The sequence below is a fragment of the Bombus terrestris genome, chromosome 3, assembly GCF_910591885.1.
Source record: "Bombus terrestris chromosome 3, iyBomTerr1.2, whole genome shotgun sequence".
NCBI lineage: Eukaryota > Metazoa > Arthropoda > Insecta > Hymenoptera > Apidae > Bombus > Bombus terrestris.
Window position 1 is genome coordinate 5,263,353 of NC_063271.1, and position 22,982 is coordinate 5,286,334.

The 22,982-nt window shown below is 38.9% G+C and overlaps 1 protein-coding gene across 4 annotated transcripts in view; it reads right to left on the minus strand.

The window, feature by feature from the left end:
• The window catches only part of LOC100650070 (protein rhomboid), a 171,333-nt gene that overhangs the window by 11,756 nt on the left and 136,595 nt on the right, over positions 1–22,982 (minus strand). For 3 of the 4 annotated variants that reach the window (XM_012320576.3, XM_048404229.1, XM_048404228.1), the window contains one exon: positions 7,953–8,218. In XM_012320576.3, the coding sequence (XP_012175966.1) occupies positions 7,953–8,207 (255 nt within the window). In that variant the 5' untranslated portion in view covers positions 8,208–8,218. Of the gene's footprint in view, positions 1–7,952; positions 8,219–18,540; positions 18,708–22,982 lie in introns of those variants that run through there. The other variant, XM_048404230.1, reaches the window with a different exon arrangement.

The following is a 22,982-nucleotide window of genomic DNA, read 5'->3' on the forward strand; positions in this document are numbered from 1 at the left end:
ACTACAATGAACGAATTATACGGCTGGTTTCGCGATAACACAGCGTCTTTTCTCGCAGCTAAGCGCACCGTGCACGGCGTCAATTATCATTCATAATAACGCTAGGGATATTCGCATCGTTCATTATTTAAAGGCTGACAACGACGCGACGCCAGTTTATTCGGCATTAAACAAGCAGTTTTGATTAATTACCATTCTGCCTGGTCGAATTTCCATACGCCAATGGAATTAATTATTCGCTAGGTTGTTCATCGATAATACGCGTTCGAGTTTTTGCTCCTTCGGTTCAGTCGATGAACCGAATAGAGTTTACCCCGTGGAAATTTCGCCAATATTCTTGCTTTTTCTAATAATATCAACAATCGTAATTACGACAGTAAAACTACGTCAAAAATATCTTTGCTAAGCTAAGAATGAATCTTATTTTGATCAAAGATATTTCAACGTAGTTTGAACATCACCCAATAAAGATTAAAATCAATTCTCAAATTTTCCAATTTCTGCATCTCCGAATATCTCCGAGATATTACAATTTCTGAATCCTCTAATTTGCAATTTTCTAATTTCCAACTCTTCGAATTTTTCCTCTTACCTTATTTACATTAAACAACGTGCCGCGACTGAAAGGCACACAGTGGTCGTAAAAGCTGCGACGTAAAGATAAAAGGGAAAAGGGGGGCACGAAAGCGGCGTGTATCCGCATCGCTGGATGATTTACGCGGGGGAAACCTTGTGTCGCGATCCGGGGCGCGAACACGTCAGGTCAAACGTAAGAAGAAACGTTTCTCGGCGGAAAAGAGCGAAAAGATCGTAGCGAACAGGAACGAGAGGAGTGGAGAAAGAGATACGAGATTTTGTACGATTTGTGGTCCAACGAGCTGCCGGCGTGTCGTAAGTCTGAGCTAAACTGCCGAGTAAATATGCGCTATGAAAATTGCCACGGAAACTTTGATACATGGGCATGTGCGCTTGAATTTCCAGTTTCGCGGATGGACGATAAGAAAAGCTAGAAGTTTCTGAATAACGAGAAGGAGGGGCACGTTTTACGATAAGCTTCGAGGGCGGACAGTCTCGTTCGAAGCCTGAGAGACGTATTACGCGTGTTTGATCGTGATTAAGTGGATGTTTGTTGTCACTTCTTCGATTGAAATGGGATCTTATAATTGAAGGGTTCGTAATAACATCGAATTACAGAGGAATTTCTAATAAAAGATTTATAGACTGGAATATGAATGACGAAGTTTAAAAGAATATCGGTATACAGTGTCTGTCAGGAATTTCGCGGATATAAATGGACGAGCACGAACGCCAATAAACAGCTTTTCCAATTATTTCGGCGATCGTAGAACCGCTGGGACTAGTCTGTTCGAACGAAATTATTCATAAAACGAATTTCCTCGCCATTTATCGGGATGGTCAACGAATAAATTTCCACGGAACACGAAGCACGTCAAAACATCCACGAGAACATCAATCCTTTTTTTTTCTTCTATTTTTTTTCCTCTCTTTTTTTTCCCCTGCCGAAACTGGATGGTTGTCGGAGGCATATAGTTGTCAGGCTAGAAACACCTGTCGTCATCGGACGATTTCTCTCGATTCGACCGGGTTCTGATTATACAGCGAGTTTAGCGAGGTTTTCAGGACCATCGGATCGCTCGAAGTAATAAATCTGGAAATTGCTGCGTACAGCAAGCATCGAGATGGTTTTGATTAAAAATTATCGGATATTAGAGCCGAAAAATTACGAATAAAGGAGATTCTGTTTCATGGAACCCATGGTTCTTGATAAAAGGGAAATAACGAAAGGCAAATGCGTTCTAGAAGATCTTCTATATGAAACGATTGGAAATGTAATAGTTGAAATTTTAGGTAAAATTGGTATTGACGAAAGGAAATTAAGGGGAAAAATATATCAAAAGGTATCTCTGATATTTAGAGTTTGCTAAAATTCCACAGTAATAGATTTTAGAGAGAAAAAAAACAAAACGAATATACAATAGTCAAAAATACCAAAACTGATATTTGAAAACGATAACGATAGAAAATAAAAATTGCTCTAATATTTGAAAATTCATGTTATCAATGTTCGAAGCTCGCTAAGATTGTAGATCAATTATATGATATGAATTTGACATTTTATTACTAGCAATATCATGAATTTTATCTATGCAAAACGATAAATATAGGATAAATAAAAATAATTAAAAACAGATAAAAGTAAGAAAAATAGTTCACCATATACTCTGGATATTTCAAGTGACCTAAATATTAAAACAATGAATAGATTGATATTGTCTCACGTTGTTACCCTATGGATACAAAATGATCTCCCAGGAGATCCGTGAATCGAGTTTAACGCACAATCGATCGAAACTATCGTACTATTGTAACGACAGACGATCCAATAGGAATCTCGTACTTTCAATCTTTCATTTCTGTTTGAAATTTCTATCGTGAAATTTTATATCCGACGAGAGACTCGATCTGAAGAAAAAAATGCGCCTGTAGGATCTATGGTCAGTGTTGTCGAGATAAAACATCGCTCGAGAGAACGATAAAGTTCATGGATTGGTCGTGTACCAGTTTCGTTTTGGTTTCTTCCATTAAATAAATCATAAACTGTCGACCGCCTACGGAAACAAATGTATACGAGTATTTTTCGCTTCTCTGCTTAACTATAAAACTTTACGCTTCAATTTATTTGAAAAAAGAAGAGAAAGAAGAAAGAAAAAGTACATTTATTAGCGAGCGATATCCGATAAAACGTGAATACGAATAAAAATAACGCATCCAATATTTTTACTGTGACAAATAAAGTAGGAAACTACAAGGTTCTATAATCGTGACAAAAACTTTCAAGCGTCCTCGAATCTTTTTAATATTATTTATCGTTATCGATTGAAATTATTGAGATGGATTAGCTGTGTAGTAGTGTATACATGTACGTGAATATCAGTGTGTGAAAGTATGTGTGTGCGCGGCGTCTCGAGAACAGAGAAACGTAAACTGTTCTCAGTTAACAGTTTGGTACGGAAGAAAGTGCTGAAACGCGTGCAAGTGTGTATCGATGAATATCTTTGAAATCGTTTATCACATAAATATATAACTATTCTAATATAAATTTTAAGTGTAAATTTAGCGTTCCTATACCAATATTTCGGCTATTAAGATCCAAAATTCTCAACAGAAATACACGATAATTCAAACATTCGAAAGTCCTTTCCACGCTCTAATCCTTCGGTTTTCTATCTGCATCGGAAATTCACCAATTTGTCATCGTTTCTACAACAGATTCGAGCAGTTACGATTGAAAAATTGGTATCCAGCGATTAACGGTGATTGTGCTGGCGTTAGGAGACTTCCACCCTTCGATGGGAAGTTTCTAGTGATTTATCAGAACTCTCTAACGAGCTATATTTACAGGTGCACGTTTTTACTTCTGATTTATCGCGTTCGTTATCCTACATCCTCTCCTGGTGGCGTTATTACACGCGAAGAACGCGGAGCGAACCGTCGCGTCGGTGGCACGATTATTACCGAAACGGAAGTTGACTTTTCGCCGAGCGTTTCAACCAGGATATCGCCGTTTCCGCTATCTCAGCGTTTTCATTAAAGGTCCACACGGCTGGAAAACGTTATCGTTCGTTTCATCGCGCGAAACTGGACCTGCACGCCGATTAGATTCCTCCCTGTTTCGACGAATCAGCCACCGCGCCAACTCTGATTTTACCAGAGAGGGCTGTTCTCTGGGTCGAGCACAGTTCGTCGAATATCCCTTTATTGCTGGAGGAACAGGAATTTTACGCGGTTTTGGATTATTCGCCTTTTGCTGGAACCTGTTTCGTACGAGAGAGTGAGTGAGTGAGTGAGTGAGAGAGAGAGAGAGAGAGAGAGAGAGGAATTGGTTCCGTGGCAAAGTATATGTAGAAATCGATCGATCAGGAGAAATTTTCTGGTCAATTGCCATAAAAGTAACTAAACTGTAGAATGGCGTGTTGTTTTGTAACTTTGAGTAGGTGCAAATACGTTGTATCTTGATTCAGTATAAAATGATAGTAATATATAGATCATTTATATTTACAGTTCGAATCTAACGAACGTACTTGTTCAATTGCGGCAAAGTGGAAATTTGCTTCTTTCTACCTGCGGGATAATTGACAATATCGTACATTTCGATAGGATGAAAAATGGGGGAAAATATAATTTATTCGTTATTATTATTGCCTTTGGTGAATGTAGGCAGGTGTAAAAGCTCTGAATGAACTGGCGTCGAACTCGATTGTCAATTTTCAACAAGTTACGTAATAAACATTGCCTTTGTACGTAATTGTGCATCGTTTGTAAAATAAATATTAAATATTAATGTCTCTTGCGCGAGCGAACGTGAAAGTCGTTACAAGAAATGTAATTATTAAACATACTGCGTACTTTGGATCGTGAAAAGCATTTCCTAACTTAAATGGAACTGTACAAATTTTCGCTCTTATTCAAGATTAATCTTGTATCTTTTGTCATGAAGTTGACTAACTTGGACCAACTGTTATGACTTTAAATATTCCCATGATACTTTCTACTTATCTTTTTTACAACCAAGAAATATCTCTTATCTTTCTCTTAGATATTGACTTAAAAAAGCCCATTAGCCACTGTGTTTACGACTACTATCAATATCGAATTATCAAACTTCACAACTGAGACTAATGATGTGAAGGAACAGGCAGAGATTTATCTTGAGAGTCTTAAAAGACCAAATTTATTCAGACAATAACTGTGTTACGTCGCGTGAAAAGGTCCGCGCGATGTCCTTCATTGTCTGACCGCCAAGGTCCAAGCACCTATAGAAAGATCCTCAATAAACCTAAGGTCCCACTATAAACCGAATCTTATAAACCTGCAGGATTATATTATTTAATTCTGCAAGTATTTTCGGTTTATAATTGGTACTTAAAAGGTCCTTAGGTCTATTGTACGTGGGGGGCACGAGGTGGGTACAGGTTCTCAGGGCGTAGGACCACGCCCTGGGAAATCCTGATAAATCTGATGTTCTCCTATAGTCGGGTGGTGGCTGATCGACACCTCTAGTACCCGCCAATGGCCGATCCGATGCGGAGAACTTCGGAGAAGTTGGTGGGCCCATATCTGCCAAGACTACTCACTTCACCTTCTTGTGAGGCTTCCCGTCACCCTGCACCGGCCTTGATCGGGGTAGGGTGCGAAAGAGTGAGTGGCACCAGGATGGAAACCTTTGTTGACGACCCCGGCGATATTAAGATTCATGGATAACAAGGCGAACCAAAAAATCGTTTACGGTGCAGGGGAGGGATACCCTAGTAACGGCGCAGCCGCGGGTTGTAAAGCGGGCCCGAGCAACCATGGCCGTCCGGGGGTGGGCCGCCAGATCCCTGGTCACGTTCATGCGTCTGGTGAGGAAGACACACGAACCGGGGGGTCTCAGAGAAGATCGGAGGAACCCGACGTTATGAACATTCACCCGGGACTTTCGTGGGGAGGGACACGGCGGAGATGCGGCGGCGGCGGGGCGAGAGGGTGAGATTCGACGACGAAATGTCGTTATGTTCTTCCTCTTCGGCCGTTGCGGACGCGCTCGACAAGCGGTCGTACCGCAAGATTGCCGGGCCTCTCTCGATCGCAGCCGGAACGATCATCGTGGAGGTTTTAGTCGGTTGGAGTCCGGCACTACCACGCCGCTTCCCCCAGTAGCGGCCTGGTGTCCGTGCGGATTTCCTCCACGTTAATAAAAAGAAAAAAGTCTATTGTACGTTCTTACAAATTACAGAGAAAGCCGGTAATTATATAATGGGAGAAACCAGACATTTACCTAATAGAAATTACATTAGAAAGAATACCTAATAGAAATTTGGATTTTTCCATGAGTCACGTTGGTAGGATGCTTACTGCAATGGGTATCGCGGATCCTTGTCCTCACTTTTCATAACGAAAAGCATGAACAACGAATCAGCTTCCTTCGTTCTAAAACTACTCCCATACCGAGCTTTCCTCCGTAAGTATATAAGAGCGGAAGGGCAGTTATATGTGAGTTCAATTCAAAGAGTCACACTCAGTTTCAATCGCTCTAATCAACAGAAGTTTCCCCCCCCTAAAGATTTTGGAAACTTTAAAAAACACTAAATTCTGAGCATTTCCGGTATCTATTCGAGAACGTTTTCTAAAAGGCAACAGAATCGTCCGTTCTAAAATTTCCAGAATATGTAAATTAATTCGCTTCCTTCCGACAGGTGTGAAAATTTTGAACGGTGAAATTCAGGACGCTCGCGATATCCATTGCAGAACATCCCGCAAGATAATCGTTCTGTCGCTGTTATCCGCTCGATTATCGCGTGGAAATCGGACCTCCGCATCGCGGGCCGCCATTCTTTTCAGCCGCCGATCTCGCGCCGTTTCATTAACTCCGTCGACAGCGTTAACTTCTGTTTTATTGCGTGAAACTGAGCGAGGAAAGAAAGGTGCATTTAACTTGGTGGCTTTAACTCGGCGCATTTTATCCGCCACGTTCGCTGCTCGTACCGGCGAGCTTCCGGAAGTGCTCGAATAAGCTCACTGGAATTATTATCGAGCCAGAGAGAAGAATCCGACGGAGGAACGCGGAAGCACGAAAAAAGAAAGATATAGAACGGACTGAGGAACGTCTCGACTCCATTTTTTCCCCTCTTTCTTCTTCGTCTTCGTTCCTCTTCCCTTCTTTTATTTTTTCCTCTCCGTTCGAGTCGAGCTAGAGTTTCTTGAAATACCAGTACGATATTCCTTCGTGAACTCGTGCGAATAATTGAGAGAGATTCCCATCGTCTCGTCCTTGTCGCAGAACAGCCTCAACGACGCATTAGCCCGGCTAATGGGAAATTTTTCGAGCTCGGACGAATCGTGCAATGCATATACGTTTTTCGGTGAGCATCCGGTTTCCCGGATTCGACGTCACGCGGAATAATATCGACGCGGAGGACTCTTTATTTTTGCTAGAGATCGAAAGCTTCCTTTTGTAATTGTCGATAGAGGCGCGACCTCTTTTCACCGATTTCTCGCTTCTGTAGAATTGTTTGCTGTCGAGGGTGGGAAAACGGGAACGAAAATTTCACGGTACAGCGACGATCATTCTAACACATGCGAAAGTTGCAGATATTTCGTCAGCAAACTATGTAACGTAGAACACGAGAAGATCGCTGGATATTTAAACCTGATGGAGTAAAAGTAAGTGGAACTTAAAAACCACACTTCCGCAAAATAATATCGCCGAATGTACGCTTAGACTCTCGTTCGAGGCTTCCATTCGGTTGGATTAAAACAATCTTTATCTTGTAATTAATTTTCACCTCCATTTGTAAATTGCACTGCGCTCAAACGGTTCACGACCCATCCCAAAAACCTTCCATTAATCAGTGCTCAATTATGAATCACGGCGAAGTCTCGCAAACCATTCAAGAACACGTCTATTTCCAAATCAAATTACCGAAATCGTGAGTTCCTCTCGAACTTCGCCATTCATTCGCAAACATCCTTACTCTAGCTCGAAATCATTCTAACAAACGTCCCATAGTTACGCTCACGGACGCACATATTTCAAAATTCTAATCTATTAGCAGATTGCGAATAGTCGCTGGATTACATTTATATCGGTGTACAAATATAAATACGAAGAAGCGTTCGCGCAAATGCAGGAATATATGAAACACGAGAAACAAGCTACCCAAACTATTTTAAACTTAATTTCAAACAAAAATTTTTCATTTAAATTTATTTAACTTTCGAACGTTTAGGGTAAAACACATTTTTTTAAATACGTAGTTTCAATTCTTTATCCGTGCCTTTAAAAATATAAATTCGCATAAATATTCTACACAGTCTATTTAGGATGAAATTATCGATCGATAGATAAAGTTTCTGAAAGATGGACAAACGAGTGAATTTATTCGAGTTACCTCTATGATGCTGATGCAGATCATAAGGTAGGGCGGTCGTATCCGGAAGTTGGGCTTCCGGGGCGGTAGCGGGTGCCTGGGCGTCGGTCTAGGCGTGATCTCGTCATCCTTTGTCTTCTTGTGCGAGGAGGTGACGATGATCGGCGATTCCGGGGAATAGGGCGAGCCGGGGCCGGAATATGTGGTGTCGGTGCAATCCGACGAGATCGTCGACAGTGTTGGAGAGTTCTCCAGCAGCGCTGCCTCAACGTCCATGATGGCCTGGTCTGCAAAAAGAGATCACCAACTCCTGTTAATCATAGAACCGGAGAGATCTCTCTTGGATAATTTAATGGTTAAAATGAATTGAATAGAATTAGTTAAAATAAGCTAATACATTATGGATGACATTTCAAACGATAAAAAGATATTTGTCCTGGATTTTCTGAATTCGATGATCGAAAATTAAGGTTATCAGTTAGAAAAATAATTAAAATTGATACGATTACGGTACTTTAAATATCGACAGAGTATTTGGTTCAGAAATAAAAGCAGGAATGATTTTTTTAACAAAAAGGTAGAAACTGAAATATTTTATTATCTTGATTCGAAGTGGCATTTTGAATATTAGTAAACGAAAAAAGCCTCACGCGAAATAAACAGAGAGGAACACGCAACGATGGTAGAAAAATAACTACGTTTCGCTAGACTGAATCGTCGTTCGATCATTGTCCCGTTATTGCGATAATCTCGTCGCAAGCTCGACTAATCGTAATTTATGAACCACTGCCTCCTGTCTTCGCTTATCGTGCTTTCTTTTTATCCACGATTCCTACTTTTCTCGATAAATGCTTCTATGAAAATTGAAAAGCGTAAAAGAAGAAGAAGAGGAAATCGCAAGCAAAATCGAATCGACGTGACTGGGATGAATATCGATTAAACAAAACTCGTTTCGAGACGAAAAGGATCGGAGAGGAGAATAGAAAGGCAAAAGCAATGGAATATATAATTAGCACGAATAGGCTATCTAGACGAATAGTTAGAAGCGAATGGTTCCCTCAAGTCGCTTTAATTTAAGCCACACTTTATTGCTCGCTAGCTAGTAGGCATTAATTTGCGCGCGGTTTTAAGTATAGCGTTCCCGTATTTCAACATTTTGGTCGTCTTGTTGGAACTATCGTCTTCGATAAATTTCCGAGCTCCTGACTCTGCCAAGCGGCATTATAGGGGACGGTGTTTTATGTACTGCGGATACTTATAAATTTATGGTGAATTTAAATGTGCAAACACGTAGAAGAATGTATGCAATACGTGAGAATATTCAAAATTAGAAATGGATTTTCCATTAATAATCTTATAAGTAGATTAACACAACCGAACAAAGATTTGTTTAGTAAACATTGATATATTCGTCGGTTAATTAACCGAAGTAACCCTAAACCCGAAGTAACCCTAAACTACCACTTGCTACCCTAAATAACTTTTCTCATGAACATCTACCATCGGTTGTAATTTCATTATAGGAAATTCTGCGATAGAATCTTTTCGAAAATCCCACGTTGTCCTAAAAACCAAAGAAACATCAAGTATTAAATTGCCCATAAAAAGAGAAAACATCGAGCACCATTTTCGACCCTCAAAGCATTTTCCACGGTCTCGCCTTTCGCAACGACCTTCTCGCACCATTCCAACGGTTCACTCCAGCATCGTTCACTCTTTAATCCAACCACGGTTGCGACGCATTCATTTGTCCACAGGTTCACGAGGTACAGGGACGTAGTTGCGGAGGACAGAGGTTCGTTTTGTGGAAAGCGAAGCGAGAGACAGAGAGCCATAGTGACACAGAGAACCACGCCACCGACTAGAAAGGAGCAAAGAGGGAAGAGTGGCGAGAACAGGAGACAGAGACGAGAACTTTCGCCGGGGTCAATCCTGGTGATCCCTTTGTCCGTTCCAGCAGCGGTCTTTGTTCGGCCAGTGTTGTCGAGCCACCATAGAATTTGCCTCTGAATTATTGGGGCTCATAGTCGAAACCAGACGATTTCGCCCGTTTCACAGCCCTTCTGCCTCTGTCTCTTCCTCTGTATATACCCATGGTCTCGAGTGGAGTCGAGTCGAATCGAATCGATCTTTGACTACGAAGATCACGACCCGTTAAGATACACCACCCGCACAACGTTCGGAATTATTTTCTCATTTGCGAGGTTAAGAATCGCAGTGGTGCAAGTTCGCAGCTGTAATATATTTTGTAAAATAGCATTCTGTATTTGTAGAAAATTCATTATATCTCTTCGTTATATTTTCCTATCGTTTGAGAGAAAAAACACATCGATCAACTCTATATATAAATAGAAAACTAGAGAAAAACGATACTGTGTATGCTTATTTTTATATTATTTGTAAAACGTAAAATGACAACGAATCAATAATTTCATCTATTTTATCCTCGATTCTAACTGGACGTTTTAACGTTTTCTTTTAACTGTGTCAGAGGAAGCTTTACCGTGTTTATCCCTTGTGGTCTTCGAATACGCCTCTTTCTTTGATCTTTCTACTTCAATACGATGTTTAACACGGGGATACGATCATCGACAATCGCGTGAAACTCAAACTTCCAGGAAAATGAAGATACGCTGGCGTACATTGCTTAAATCAACGTCTATCCACCCTTCCTCATCCTCTGTCGCCCTATTTCCTCGCCTCGGACTAACTCGACCACGAGCCAACGTGTGACACCACGTTTGATGTTCATTATTGCAACGACCGATCGTTCTGTTTCGTTGATAAATGATCTCGTTGCGGTGGTATAGCGCGATTCTCACCCTCTCCAGCCTTGGTAAATGAATTCTGCGCGAGAGCAGAGAGAGAGAGAGAGAGAGAGAGAGTAATTGTGCACCGTCGCAGGTTGTATTGTCGTACTTCTTTCTTCTTTTCTCCTCTTTGTCGCGTTAATCGCGCAGGTTTCATTTTGTTCGACCACTCGACGAATGCGAAACGTAGTTTTTTAACATTCAGTAGCCTTGAATTTTAATTCCTGGTTATTTCACGGTACACCTGCTTCCATTATTTGTTTCATCCCATTTCTTTTCTTCGCTTTTTCACCTTGGTGTTTCGCCTTTTTCGGCATAATGTTTTCGCTCACGTGACGTTATAACGACGTTAATACGTGATTATGAGACACTGTGCCGGGTAACATGGAACAAATTGAAACGTCTAATGGCCATGTTTCATCATACCGTGTTTTACGTGGTTGTTCGAGCGTGCAATAAATCTGACAGGTTATTTTTGTTCGCCGAGGTATGTGCAGCATTTGATATAATGTTTTACTTGTTAGAGATTTTATTGTATCAAATATCCTTCTACCTGAAACTTGTTGCGATTCTATTAAAATTTCATACTTCGTTAAATCGACATTAACAGTATTAAATGTATTTTTAAATACCTTCTTCCTTTAGCTCTACCATTTTGTTAATAAACATCTCGTTCTTCTAACGTGTCTTTAGATCGACGTGATTTTCTTCCATCGATGTTTCCTCTTCTTCCTCTTCCTCTTATCGTATTTTGTAATGTACAAGAAAATCTATCATCGGATTTATTAAAACATACACGTTATTACGACGATCCTAGATACACGTATGTATGTGACACGTATACGTGTAAAATACCAAAAATATTTCAGAAAAATTCTAGCCAAGAAAAAAGAAATCAGGTAGAAAAATCGAATCGGTAAAAAGAGAGTGAAAGATAAGACGATTCGACCGAGGTTTCTCAACGAGGAGAGTTCATCGTTCGGATGAAGCATCGACGTGTCCAATGCGAGCGTGTAGTTGTCCGCGCGTAATTAACGTAACGGCCGCCCAGCCACGCAAATCAAACGTACACGCACGACGTACGAGGAGCGGCGTAATTAAGGCCTCTCCCAGGCTGCACGAAGAACAATGCGACTCCACCCGCGTACATCACGCGTCAATGACCGCGACGTGCTTGATCACTGATAATCGACCACGTCCAAGTCGTTCCAACTGCTCTTTCACGCGTGACGACCGGCCTCTTCCTCTCTGTTGCTACAACTTGCGAGGATTCTTCCTTTTATCCTGATGCTCTGTTATCCTTTGTTCTTCCTTTGATCTTCCACGTTCTTTGAGTTCGAAACGGTGAATAATAACGTACAATATTCTTTTTATTCTCTCTTTTGCTTTCTTCGATAGCAACGGAGGTTTTTCAAGTAGCTAATGTACGTAGCTTTTCTAGTGAAACGAGGTATTTCGTGAGTGGATGATTTTTAATGGTTTTAAGAATATTTTGTGATTTCTGTTATTTTTTCTTTCTATTGTTTTTCGTGCTAAGATTAATATTGTTCAGATTTATTTTTCGAATGTTGAGCTTCTTCTCCTGTTTTATTCTTTGATGGTGATGAGATCGTTTTTTTAATAATTTGCATAGTTTTTTGACGGAACTGGACCATCTGTAAGCGTTTTAAGAATATGTTTGCGACATTTAACAGTTCTGCCATGATAGGATTAATATTTGTTGGGTTTGTTTTAGAAACATCGAGGAACATTCTTCGGTTATGGTTTACGTACGATACTTTCCTAGATTTTTCTAGATTTCGGAGGTCTTTCGTATTTTTAGAATAGGTACTTATCGGCGTACGATGTTTCAGTTGATTTGGAGCTAATTATCTCACTTGAGTTTCCAAATTGGAGGTGGTTCAGGGTATTTTTGTAACCGATTCGAAGATGTTTGGGGATCGTCACTGAGGAAGCGAGTCATTCTAAAATTTTACCTCAAAAGAGATTCGTTGTTCGTTGTTAAAGAACTGTTTGAGGAAGTGTTATATTAAAAGAGAATTGTTCATCGTTACTCTCTACGAAATATTTACGTCTTAATATTTCGTTTACTCATTCACGTAAGTAAATACTTTTGTACAAATACGACGTATTTCACTGTCACGAAATTCTGCACGGTTTATCTGAATTTCTTGTCGCGCAGATAATATCCGTAACTCCCACGCGGCATATAGTTTCAATTCAACAATGGCCTGTTACGTTTTTAGAACAAAAGTTGCTTTAAACTACTTTTCAGTTCGCGAATTATTTTGTTTTCTATTCAACACACAGGTATCGCGGCAGTAAAAATACCTCGTTTAAATAGCTGCTAAAAAGACAGATTGTAAATCAAAGGGTTAGACTATTCCAAAAATATTCTAATTTATCATCTGAATACGAGCGAGTTATTTAAAATGAACACAAATCTAGGAACTCGTTCCTTTCAGAACGTGAAAGTTCGTTCGATTTAGAGCATGGTAAAACTTCTCAGTTGCTAGAGGCTTTAAACAAACAAAGAATTTCTCGATACTTTTCTACTTTAAAGTCTGCAGACGCTAGGATTTTGGTCAGCGGACTTTAATATAGAAGGTGAGCAAGACGATGAATAATACTTTCGGAAAGTAACCGCTAGAGCGAAGTTACGACTTTGGCGAAGTTTAGCAATTCATGAGGAACAGAGGGCAAACCGATCTATGGTCGCTTCTAAAATGAACGCTTCTAAAACCACCGAGTGTTTTCTATATAAACCTGTCATTATCACATGGTAATTTCAAAACTCCAGCAAATTAAATCGATCATAGGAGTTGTAACTTTTTCTATAACTTAAAAGTTCGTAGAGAGTCGCGCGAGTATCGCTAAGCTTTCTGTAAGAAATTTTATACTTTAACTGTTAACAGTTGCAGCGTCAATTTTTTCGCGGATTAAACGATTAACCTCGATGAAGTTGATCGATCAATTTAGCTGCCGTGTGACTTTAACCATACAATTTTTCATTCAATATTTGTCAAATAAATTCTGTTAACACGTTGACTGCCATGCCAATTTGATATATTTTTTCCTTGCGAGTCACGATAGGTTGAAATATACCGCGCCAATTCAATTTTTGCAAAATGTTATACTAGTCATTAACATTGTTACGAATCTTCTAGTCCACGAAATTTATGTTATTTTAATCACTCTAAAAGATACAGCAACGCCAAACACCGACGACTATCGTGGCAAGCAACGTGCTAATTTAATCGATCGATTTCATCGAAAGAACCAGGATCGATCTGGGAAAACCGACGGGAGTTCAATGAGAACCGAAGAAACTACAAATAACGGGATCATTAATTATGCCAGCAACTCGAGCAGCGTGGGGATACACACGATTGGCTCATTAATTTTCAGCAACGTTCCTATCGACTTTCTGTCACGAGGCCTTTGCAGCGCCGAAATGCTTTAGTCGAAACGACGACAACCGCAAATCAAAATCGTGATCGTGCACAAAGGCTAAATAATTTCCAATTTTAAACCAACTCTTTCCGTGTTTTTCTTTCATCCATTATAAATGAGTGAATGCGAAAATTAAAAATTATAACACTAAATATTTTAACGAACCTCCGAATCGTTCGAATATTTTAATTAAAGAATTATTCGAAGAATTAATAAATGCCCCTGGTAGGTTGTTGAATGTTCCGAATCTTCGGACAACAAATTCCGAGTTATTCGAAATCGTCCTACTACTTACTCTGAATGCACGAAGAAAATGTTTGTCGAAATTACTTGCAAGAATAACTAATTAATTTATCAATTTCAACGAATGGATGGAGATTATATTCGCGGGAGAATTTCTGTGAGAAAACTCGTCTATATTTTTAGCAAAAAGTTTTGCGAACAGAAATCACGTTTACATAGAATTCCCTCCAAAAACGAAGATTAGATATAGAAACTTTCCCTGTATGACCGTTCTATGTGAAAAGAAGGATTCTTTTAAAGAATTTAATTTTATTTATACTTTTCTCCTTAAATATAGCTTGTAATTTTTTCGAAGCTTTTCAAAGTATTTCGAATGCATCAGGTAGATGGATGATTTATAGGAACATAAATTGATACCTCGCGAAACCACGATTACCGATGGGAATTGGGAGGCTTGCGGAAGTTGGACGTGACCCGGTTCGCGGGCAGTTTTAGTTTTAGGACTTGTTTGATTTAGGAATTTCCTAGCTGTCGGAAATTTTGAGGATCCGGCTAGTTGGAAATATTCGTCAGAATTTTTCAAACGCTTTTACGAGTTCCTTAATTTTTTCTAGAAGCGGTGTTATTGTTTTGAAAATTTCTAACTCGTTTCATTTACATTCGCACTCTTTAAATAGTCATCTGAATGATCACAATCACTAAATACGTTCTTTGTAGGACAATTGGACAAAAGTACGCATAAACCCTGGAGCGCAATTATAAAATACTCTACGGATATATCACAATGAAAAATTTATGTACGAATTCCTTCTTTTTTATTCGACATTTTTTCCTCTGCACGCGCGAAAGCATTTTCCCCTGAAATTTTGTACAATCGTTTACCTTTGCCAGTGTTTCATCATCCCTCGGCGATTTTCGCAATGAACGATGATGATTAATCGGGGGACGGTGGCCGATAATTGATCGCGCGAATGAGCGATTAAATAAACGAGCGGTCTGCACGTTGGAAAACCTCATCCGACAATTTCCACTCAACGTGTTTCGATTTGCCTCGAGCTTACACTCTGGTACTTTAGCCCATCTCTCGATTAATTTTTGCATTTTTCCTGGTGCACGCGATCTTTCGTGTTCAGTGACACGAACCCTTCGAATAGACTGGCTTCCCTCTATTTTGCTCGTGAGATCGTTTCCAGAATTTAACAGGATGACTTTCAGTTGTCGGTTGGATTCTCCAATGGGGCTTCCTTTGGTTTCGCGGTTAGAATGGAATTTAGATGGTTGTTTAACGATCGTTACAGGAGTTAGTTTTCATCATTGAAACTGATGATGATAAAAATTAATGTTCCTAGAAAATCGCCGGAAGATCTAGTTTAGTAACAAATTCTTCAAGTTAAAAATAACTCGTCTCACAGAGATGTACCGACGGATATATCCTAATTGATAGATTATAACGCACGTATTATCTATATAATCTAATCTTCTTGATTTAGTAACGCGATAATACTTACACGAGAATCGCAAGAAAAGTTGGTACATAGAAATAGCAAAATTTTGATTGGGAAAGGTAGTAGATGATTTTTGACACGATGAGTTTGATGATATTAATTGAATTTGAAATATTAAAGATGCATTAAAATAGTACGTATTAGGTTATATGCGACCGTCAGATCGTAAGATTCATTAAAAAGTTCTTAAAAATTCATTAAGGAATCCAGTAGCTAAGCGTTGGGTAATTGATGTATGCAAGTGCTTATTGTCAATCTCGAGAGATCTTTTTCATCACGATTGATATCTGAATATTCAAATTGGACGTTCAAATTCGCTTATGTGTGATAAATGTGTAGTTAAAAAAGAAAGAAAAAAAAAGAAACAGTAAACCGACAATAAAAAATGTTACTTGTATCTACTAGGAAAAATTAACTGGAACGTGGAACGAGCAAGCTGCTGACACTCGATATCTCGACGTCGTGATTTTTCCCGTTCGATTGATCCTCCGGTGCGCGCAAATTTCAAACACTCACGAAGTGGAACACCGGTCCAGTTCATGCTCCACTTCAGCCCACTCGCTAATCGAGTTCAGCTCAGTCTATCGTGATCGAAACCGCGTTCCGTAATTCAAGCAATTTTAACCAATTTTAGCCTGTTTCTGGCATGGACCAAGAGCAATCACTTCGATCCCAATTTTCGTTCGTAGTGAAAAAGAGTCCACTTAGCCCGATATATGTGCATTATATTCGTCTCCTAGGGATATCCTAATGGATATCCTAATCGATAGATTATAATGCACGGGCTCTGTTACGTATAGTACCTGCAATCTTCTAGATTCTTTTTTTAATGAAATATCACGTGCGCGGGAGAAAAAGTGAGACAATTTTTAATCGGAAATAATTTTAATATTTGACAAATATTAAGAATATATTAAAATAAAGCCTTGTACCTACTTACGACGCCTTAGAAATTCTCTGGCCATCGGAGAATGGGGAATGGTTGACTGGATTATTGCAGAAACTAGATAGATACGATGTTCATGTCTATTTTCCTTTTTGGAAAAAGTATCTTTCCCGCTGAATCCTTCGTATATGATATTTTTACATTACTGTTTACAAGCGGGATTTCAGGATGTAAAAATAATGCCATAGCAGGCACTGCGGCAAACCAATATTCCATTGTTGTACTGGATATGCTTGTACATACATAACTACGATATATGTAGGTCGTAAAATCTATCAATATTCTAGGAAATTGACAGGAATATGGGCCGCCAGGAACTTGAATCTCGGCTAAAGGCATACGAAGAAATTTGTAATGTACGTAGAAACGTACAAAGAGAATTGTTAAAGTATTTGTATAATAACACGCACGATATTATAAATCTACGATGAGGTTTTAAAGAATTTATAGAATTTAATAATTTGTATGTTGATATGAACGCGACGTACTGTGCCTCGTGTTACGCATTACGCGATGATTTACCAATTTTCGCCTGTTTCTACCTGCCCGACACAAATGTTACTTCAGCTCTGATTGTCAAGCACAAATACCAAGAGAAATGCACATATCCCATGTACATATGTATGCACGACAAACACCGATTGATCAGAGTCACCATGGTCCTCTGTGTGGCACAACTTTGTGGGTTCAATTTTAGGTTATTTCACCTGGTTAGATTATTGTTCGCCGAGTTTAGTTCTAATTGTCGGGTACAAATATGACTGGAAATTGTCGTGTTCCACGGTATATCGCGTAAGTGTGACAAACACTGCCGGAATCTACGTTAATTGATGTATATACATGTACATGTTATACTACTTGTTTGGCAGAGTTTTCAGTGTTACAGCCAATTACATTTTGTACAGACAAAACGATACTAACGGATTTCATCTATTATATACCACAGGTTTATAAGCATGCATTTTGGAGATTCGTAATTGTTGTTTATAACTTCCTGAATTCAGCTGAATTGAATAAAAGGGAATAGCACGGGAGATTGTCATTATAGCGACAAGCATCGGGATCCTGAGAATTTCTAGTCTTTTTAATCAATCAAAATCGTATGATTTATTGCCGTAAAATTTAGACTATAAAGATATTAGATTGTGCGTTGCAACAGAATTAATCGTGGTACACGCTGTGACATAATTAGATTCAATAGGGATATCCACAAGTCTTTAATTAATTTAAAAATATGCAATCCATAAATCACAGTTACTATTCGTTCTACTCTCAGGAACAATGTTGTTAATTTTCAGTCAAAGATTGCTTGCAATTCGAATCACAGTAGTGAAGATTAATAAAACAGTTTAGACATTTTGTAACTTTCAATTGCAGTAGCTAAAATTGATAGGAAATATAAAAATTCCGTACTGTCCAATGGTCGTAGGTAAAATTGGATCCAAAAGTTCCTAAATCTCGTATCCTTCAATTACAGTACCGAAATATAACAAGAGAATTCACGAATTCCGTAAGCTCTATTAATTCTAATAATCGAAATGAATAAGAAAAATTTACAAATGTTCCACAAAACACGACTAAACTGACTGAACATTCGAGTTTTGTTGCTTGCACACAATTTACTCGATTTCCAAATTCGATTACGCTCACACCTTATCAAGATGCCATCGACCACAGGCACACTAAACCATTCTGCCATCCTTCATCAGCCCACAACAAACGCGAACTATCAAGTAAACTGAAACTAACGCAGAATTTCCGTACAAAAGAGACCCATCAAAGACAAAACTGGGACAGTATTACGTAAAACGGAAATAGACGATGAACGCGCCTTATCGACCCGCGATCGAGCGTCGACTGAAAGCGACGCTTTTTCAAATCGGGCCATTCACGTTAGCACAAATCGTGTTCAACGACTGTAAAGCATGTGAAAATCGTTGGCGATCGCTTGGTCTTTTACATAAATTATGTAACCGCGACCCAAGGTTGCCGCAGAAATAGCAACGAGCTTCTAACGCGATCAATCGAGTTTATCTACCAGTTCAACTTGACCTGCTACTGTCGCAAAATTACTCTAGGTCGTCCTCGAATTGAGGACGACTGGTTAGAGGGAAATTAAACGGTTCAACCACGACCGGAAGTCTGTGGGTGTCCCCGTGCCCGGTACCAATTCGTCTCGCGATGGGATTTAAGGAATTTCCAGAGGAAATTTGCGAATTTTATGAAATTTTTGGGTATCTGAAGAATTTCGAATTTTGAGAGAATCTTAAAAGATATTAGAATTCGAGAATTTGAGGTATTATTTTTTCGGTTCTAGCAAAATTCTAAAAGGCACGTGAGATTCATTTAACAAATACTTCTTTCTACTTGGAACATAAGGACGAATAATGGAAGGAAGAACGAAACAATTTAACGAATTCTACATCCTACTATATATGTTCTAACAATAACAGCATTGAAATGTTTGTTAATTCGATGTCAACAATGTGAAATGCACGGAATCATTCCTGCAAATTCCATTATACCGCGAAATACAATCGCAGAAACACAATCCAATTAACATAACTAATTAACTTCAAAGTCAAATATTTTCTCATTTATCGTACCTATTTCAATTGTTCGACACTAAATCTCGCTATACATCCACGTAGCAACCACACAGAAGCACATAAGGCCAACGTTTCGGTAGAAAAGGTACCTAGACGTTTTTACACAACGTTATTTACACAAGGCCATTTATTTCACCATTTTTCTAACTTCTATGGAAGCTCGGTCAAATATTTGATCCGTAAATATTTATCGCGCTAATATCGCAGCTGCTAATATATATCGTGGCACGTTCCGTCAAAGATAACAATTTCTTGTTGAGACCTATAAATCGCAGACAAATGATATTTAAGTTAAAGTCTGGTCATTGAGTCTAGCGAGTCTATCGAGACTTTCAAGAGTTTTAAGCTTCGAACTATGTTCGAAACGACCCGAATTTGTCGCCACATGTACAGTACTTTGCGATTCGAAGCGACTCGAAATGTTCCAGACAGAGTTGCGCGGAATTACAATCGAATTATTGCATAAATTATAATTACAAAGTAATTGAATTACATCGCATTCGTAATGCGAATTACATGTAATTCGTAATTCAGACCTCTCGCTCAATTACATTACAATGGAATTGGTAATTGCAATTGAAGTACCATATCAAAGTGCAATCGAATAATGTAATTGAAAGACATAAACACGAGATGGAATCGAGTATGAATTACAAATGGCATATACATAGACATGAAAAATTTAAATATTTATAAAATATTTATCTCTCTTTTTCAGAGTTCCCAGATGTAATTCAATTACATTGTGCTTTATTTGCATTGTAATTCAATTGCAGTCAGTAATTAGCAATTGGATCGATAGAAAAATTTGAATTACATAATTTGTATAGTAATTTAATTATAGCGTATAATTAAATTATATTGAAAATATATAAATCACAATGTAATTTAATTGGCACAGCTGTAGTTTCAGATCCCATCGCTATATACACAGCCAGCCATAAGTATAATATCCTGCACTATGAAGAACATGTGATGCTATCAAAATAATAGATATACAATGAGATAGCTAGAAAATACAATCAGAAAAATCTATTTAATTTATGCTAAATATCAATAGATATCCTAATATTTACGACCGATACTTTACCTAAGTACCTGTATGTGAATCGACCTATAGCCCCATGGCTTTCTTGCTAGATCAACCTTGCCTCGAGGGCCCACGCGCGTCTGTAAATCGTGATTGCGCGGGATTAGAGCGACATTACGTTTATTAAATTATTCCGACTCGGTTGTAATCAAGGGAAGGCTACGTCTCCTGCCACGAAACATTGTTTCATCAAAGTAATGAAAGGTTTAATGAATATTTCAAAGCAGGCTGTCCCCTGTTTCGGTCTTCACGACTCCACCGTTATGGTTATATTTTTGCACGGATTACTTCCACTCGTTTATCTTCGAATCAAATCCTGCCGGCCAGGCGAATCTTCCGTTTCACGAGTGCTTGCTTCAGTTTCGTCGAATGGAACAAATTTCGTCACTCGTTAGAAAATTGTTGTCCTAAGGCAAATGTCTAGATTCATTCTACGTTCAACGTTATTCTCAGACTCTACTGTGTCCAAATATCCTGCTGTTCTTCTCTTCCCTGCGGTTTACCGTCCAACGTTTGGGGCCAACGTTCCCAAAAACAGATAGCTTTCAAATGCCAGGGATTTTAGAGAATTCGAAATCTAGAAAATACCTCGATTTAATGGGAATCACGATACATTGCGAGATTGCTTGGATTAATAGGATCAATTGGAAGTCCGTGACATATTTGATAGTTTAAAGGGTCTTCCGAATGGACATGTTTCAAGTGCAGCGAATTCGTACAAGGAGAAACGTATTTCCTGTTATAGGGCTTTCTACCGTATTCGCGTGCTGCAAATAGTAAAGAAACGAAGGAACGACTCGACGAAAGTTGACGACGGAATAATTTATCGACTAGGTGGATCGAACGTTCCCGAATTCTCTCGAGTCGCAATCCGGCGATGCTTTCCCTTGGGATGGGTCGACCTTTCGGCCAGATAAGATCGTTGCCAGTCGCGTTGCATTAAATCACGATGGGACCGGCGCAATTGCGGCCCGCTTTCCACTCTACTTGTTTTCTGGCTCGCCGTTGCACACGAGCGAACTCGATTCCCTTCGATCTGTCATCTTAACTGCCGCGAGGAACTCGCTGGCTATCCTAGACGCTGCTGCTCCGCCATGTTTCTTTCTCCCATAGCGAAAAATGTGCGGAGAAACACGCGACCTACCGCCTAGCAATTACGCTCGAACGAGCCATGCTTCGAGTAATCCGCTTTCAGCAAGTTCGACTTAATGGACGATGAAATTCCAGCCGTAACATGCTACTTTTGAAATACGTTGTGGTATTCTGGTTTCTGTTTTGCAAGATTGGAAAATGACAGAAAAATAAGGGATGTTAATAGTTGACGAATCAATAGCACGTATACTTTTTGTAATACCTAGAGTTCTCTTTTTGTTTGTCATATATTTTTGGATATATCGTGGTCTCGCGAATTCGGACAATTTAGTCATTTGTTCGAAAGAATTTAACGAGAAACATCCTTGAAATGGTTCGATGGATTAGTAAGATTTTGAGAGTATCCGAGGATTTTCTATTCTGTATGGAAATTATTTAAATTCTTTAGTCTTTAAAGTCTTTAAATTTATTCAGTTTCATTAGAGTTTCAATTCATAAGGTTGTTGTTGTAAGCGCTGCTGTAAGATTTATGTGCCTTCTCGCATTAATGAATTCTTCTCGAGCAGCTGAAGTTTTCTTCGTTCCTTGAGGGATATTTTTAAAGGAATACGTAACGTTTGTATTTATTAACGATATCTGTTACTTTCTTATTTATTTGCTTTTGTCGTTTGGGCGCGTCTCTAGAGTTTGAAATTATAACTGTTACGTAATGGGCTATTCTTTAAATTGATGGTTTAATCTTTAATCTCACCCACGTTAAATATGTTATAATACGCTCAAAGGAAAACCAGGATCTTTGAGGGTTGCAGAAGAACATCTTACCTACAGTTACGACACAAACCACTTTTGACCTCCCATTTACTCCTGTGCTCTATATCTTGGATACATGAATTTTCGACGGTTTTATATTACACCCTCTATTCACTGTACTTATTCATCAAGAATTAAAGTGGGATTTTTATAACTCTTAGCCGCACCCTATAGAATTTTCAGATATTATTCGCAATATTCCTCGGCTTATATATACATAAATCACAAGCACGCTTTAAACTCTGTAAAAATTTCATTTAACTTGCCAGTAGAATTTAAACGTCAACAAAGCACCTGCGAATTTTAAAACAAACCTAACTTAATTTTCTATGACAATTTAAATTCCCACCCTCTAAATTAAATTTCTTCTCTTTATATATCCTTAATTATCTTAAATTTAAAAGATTTGACAATTTTCCAGCCGCTTCATTTTTACATATTGTTCCCTTTTCCTTTTTTCTGCGAATGCATTGTATACGCGTTCTCGAAGAGA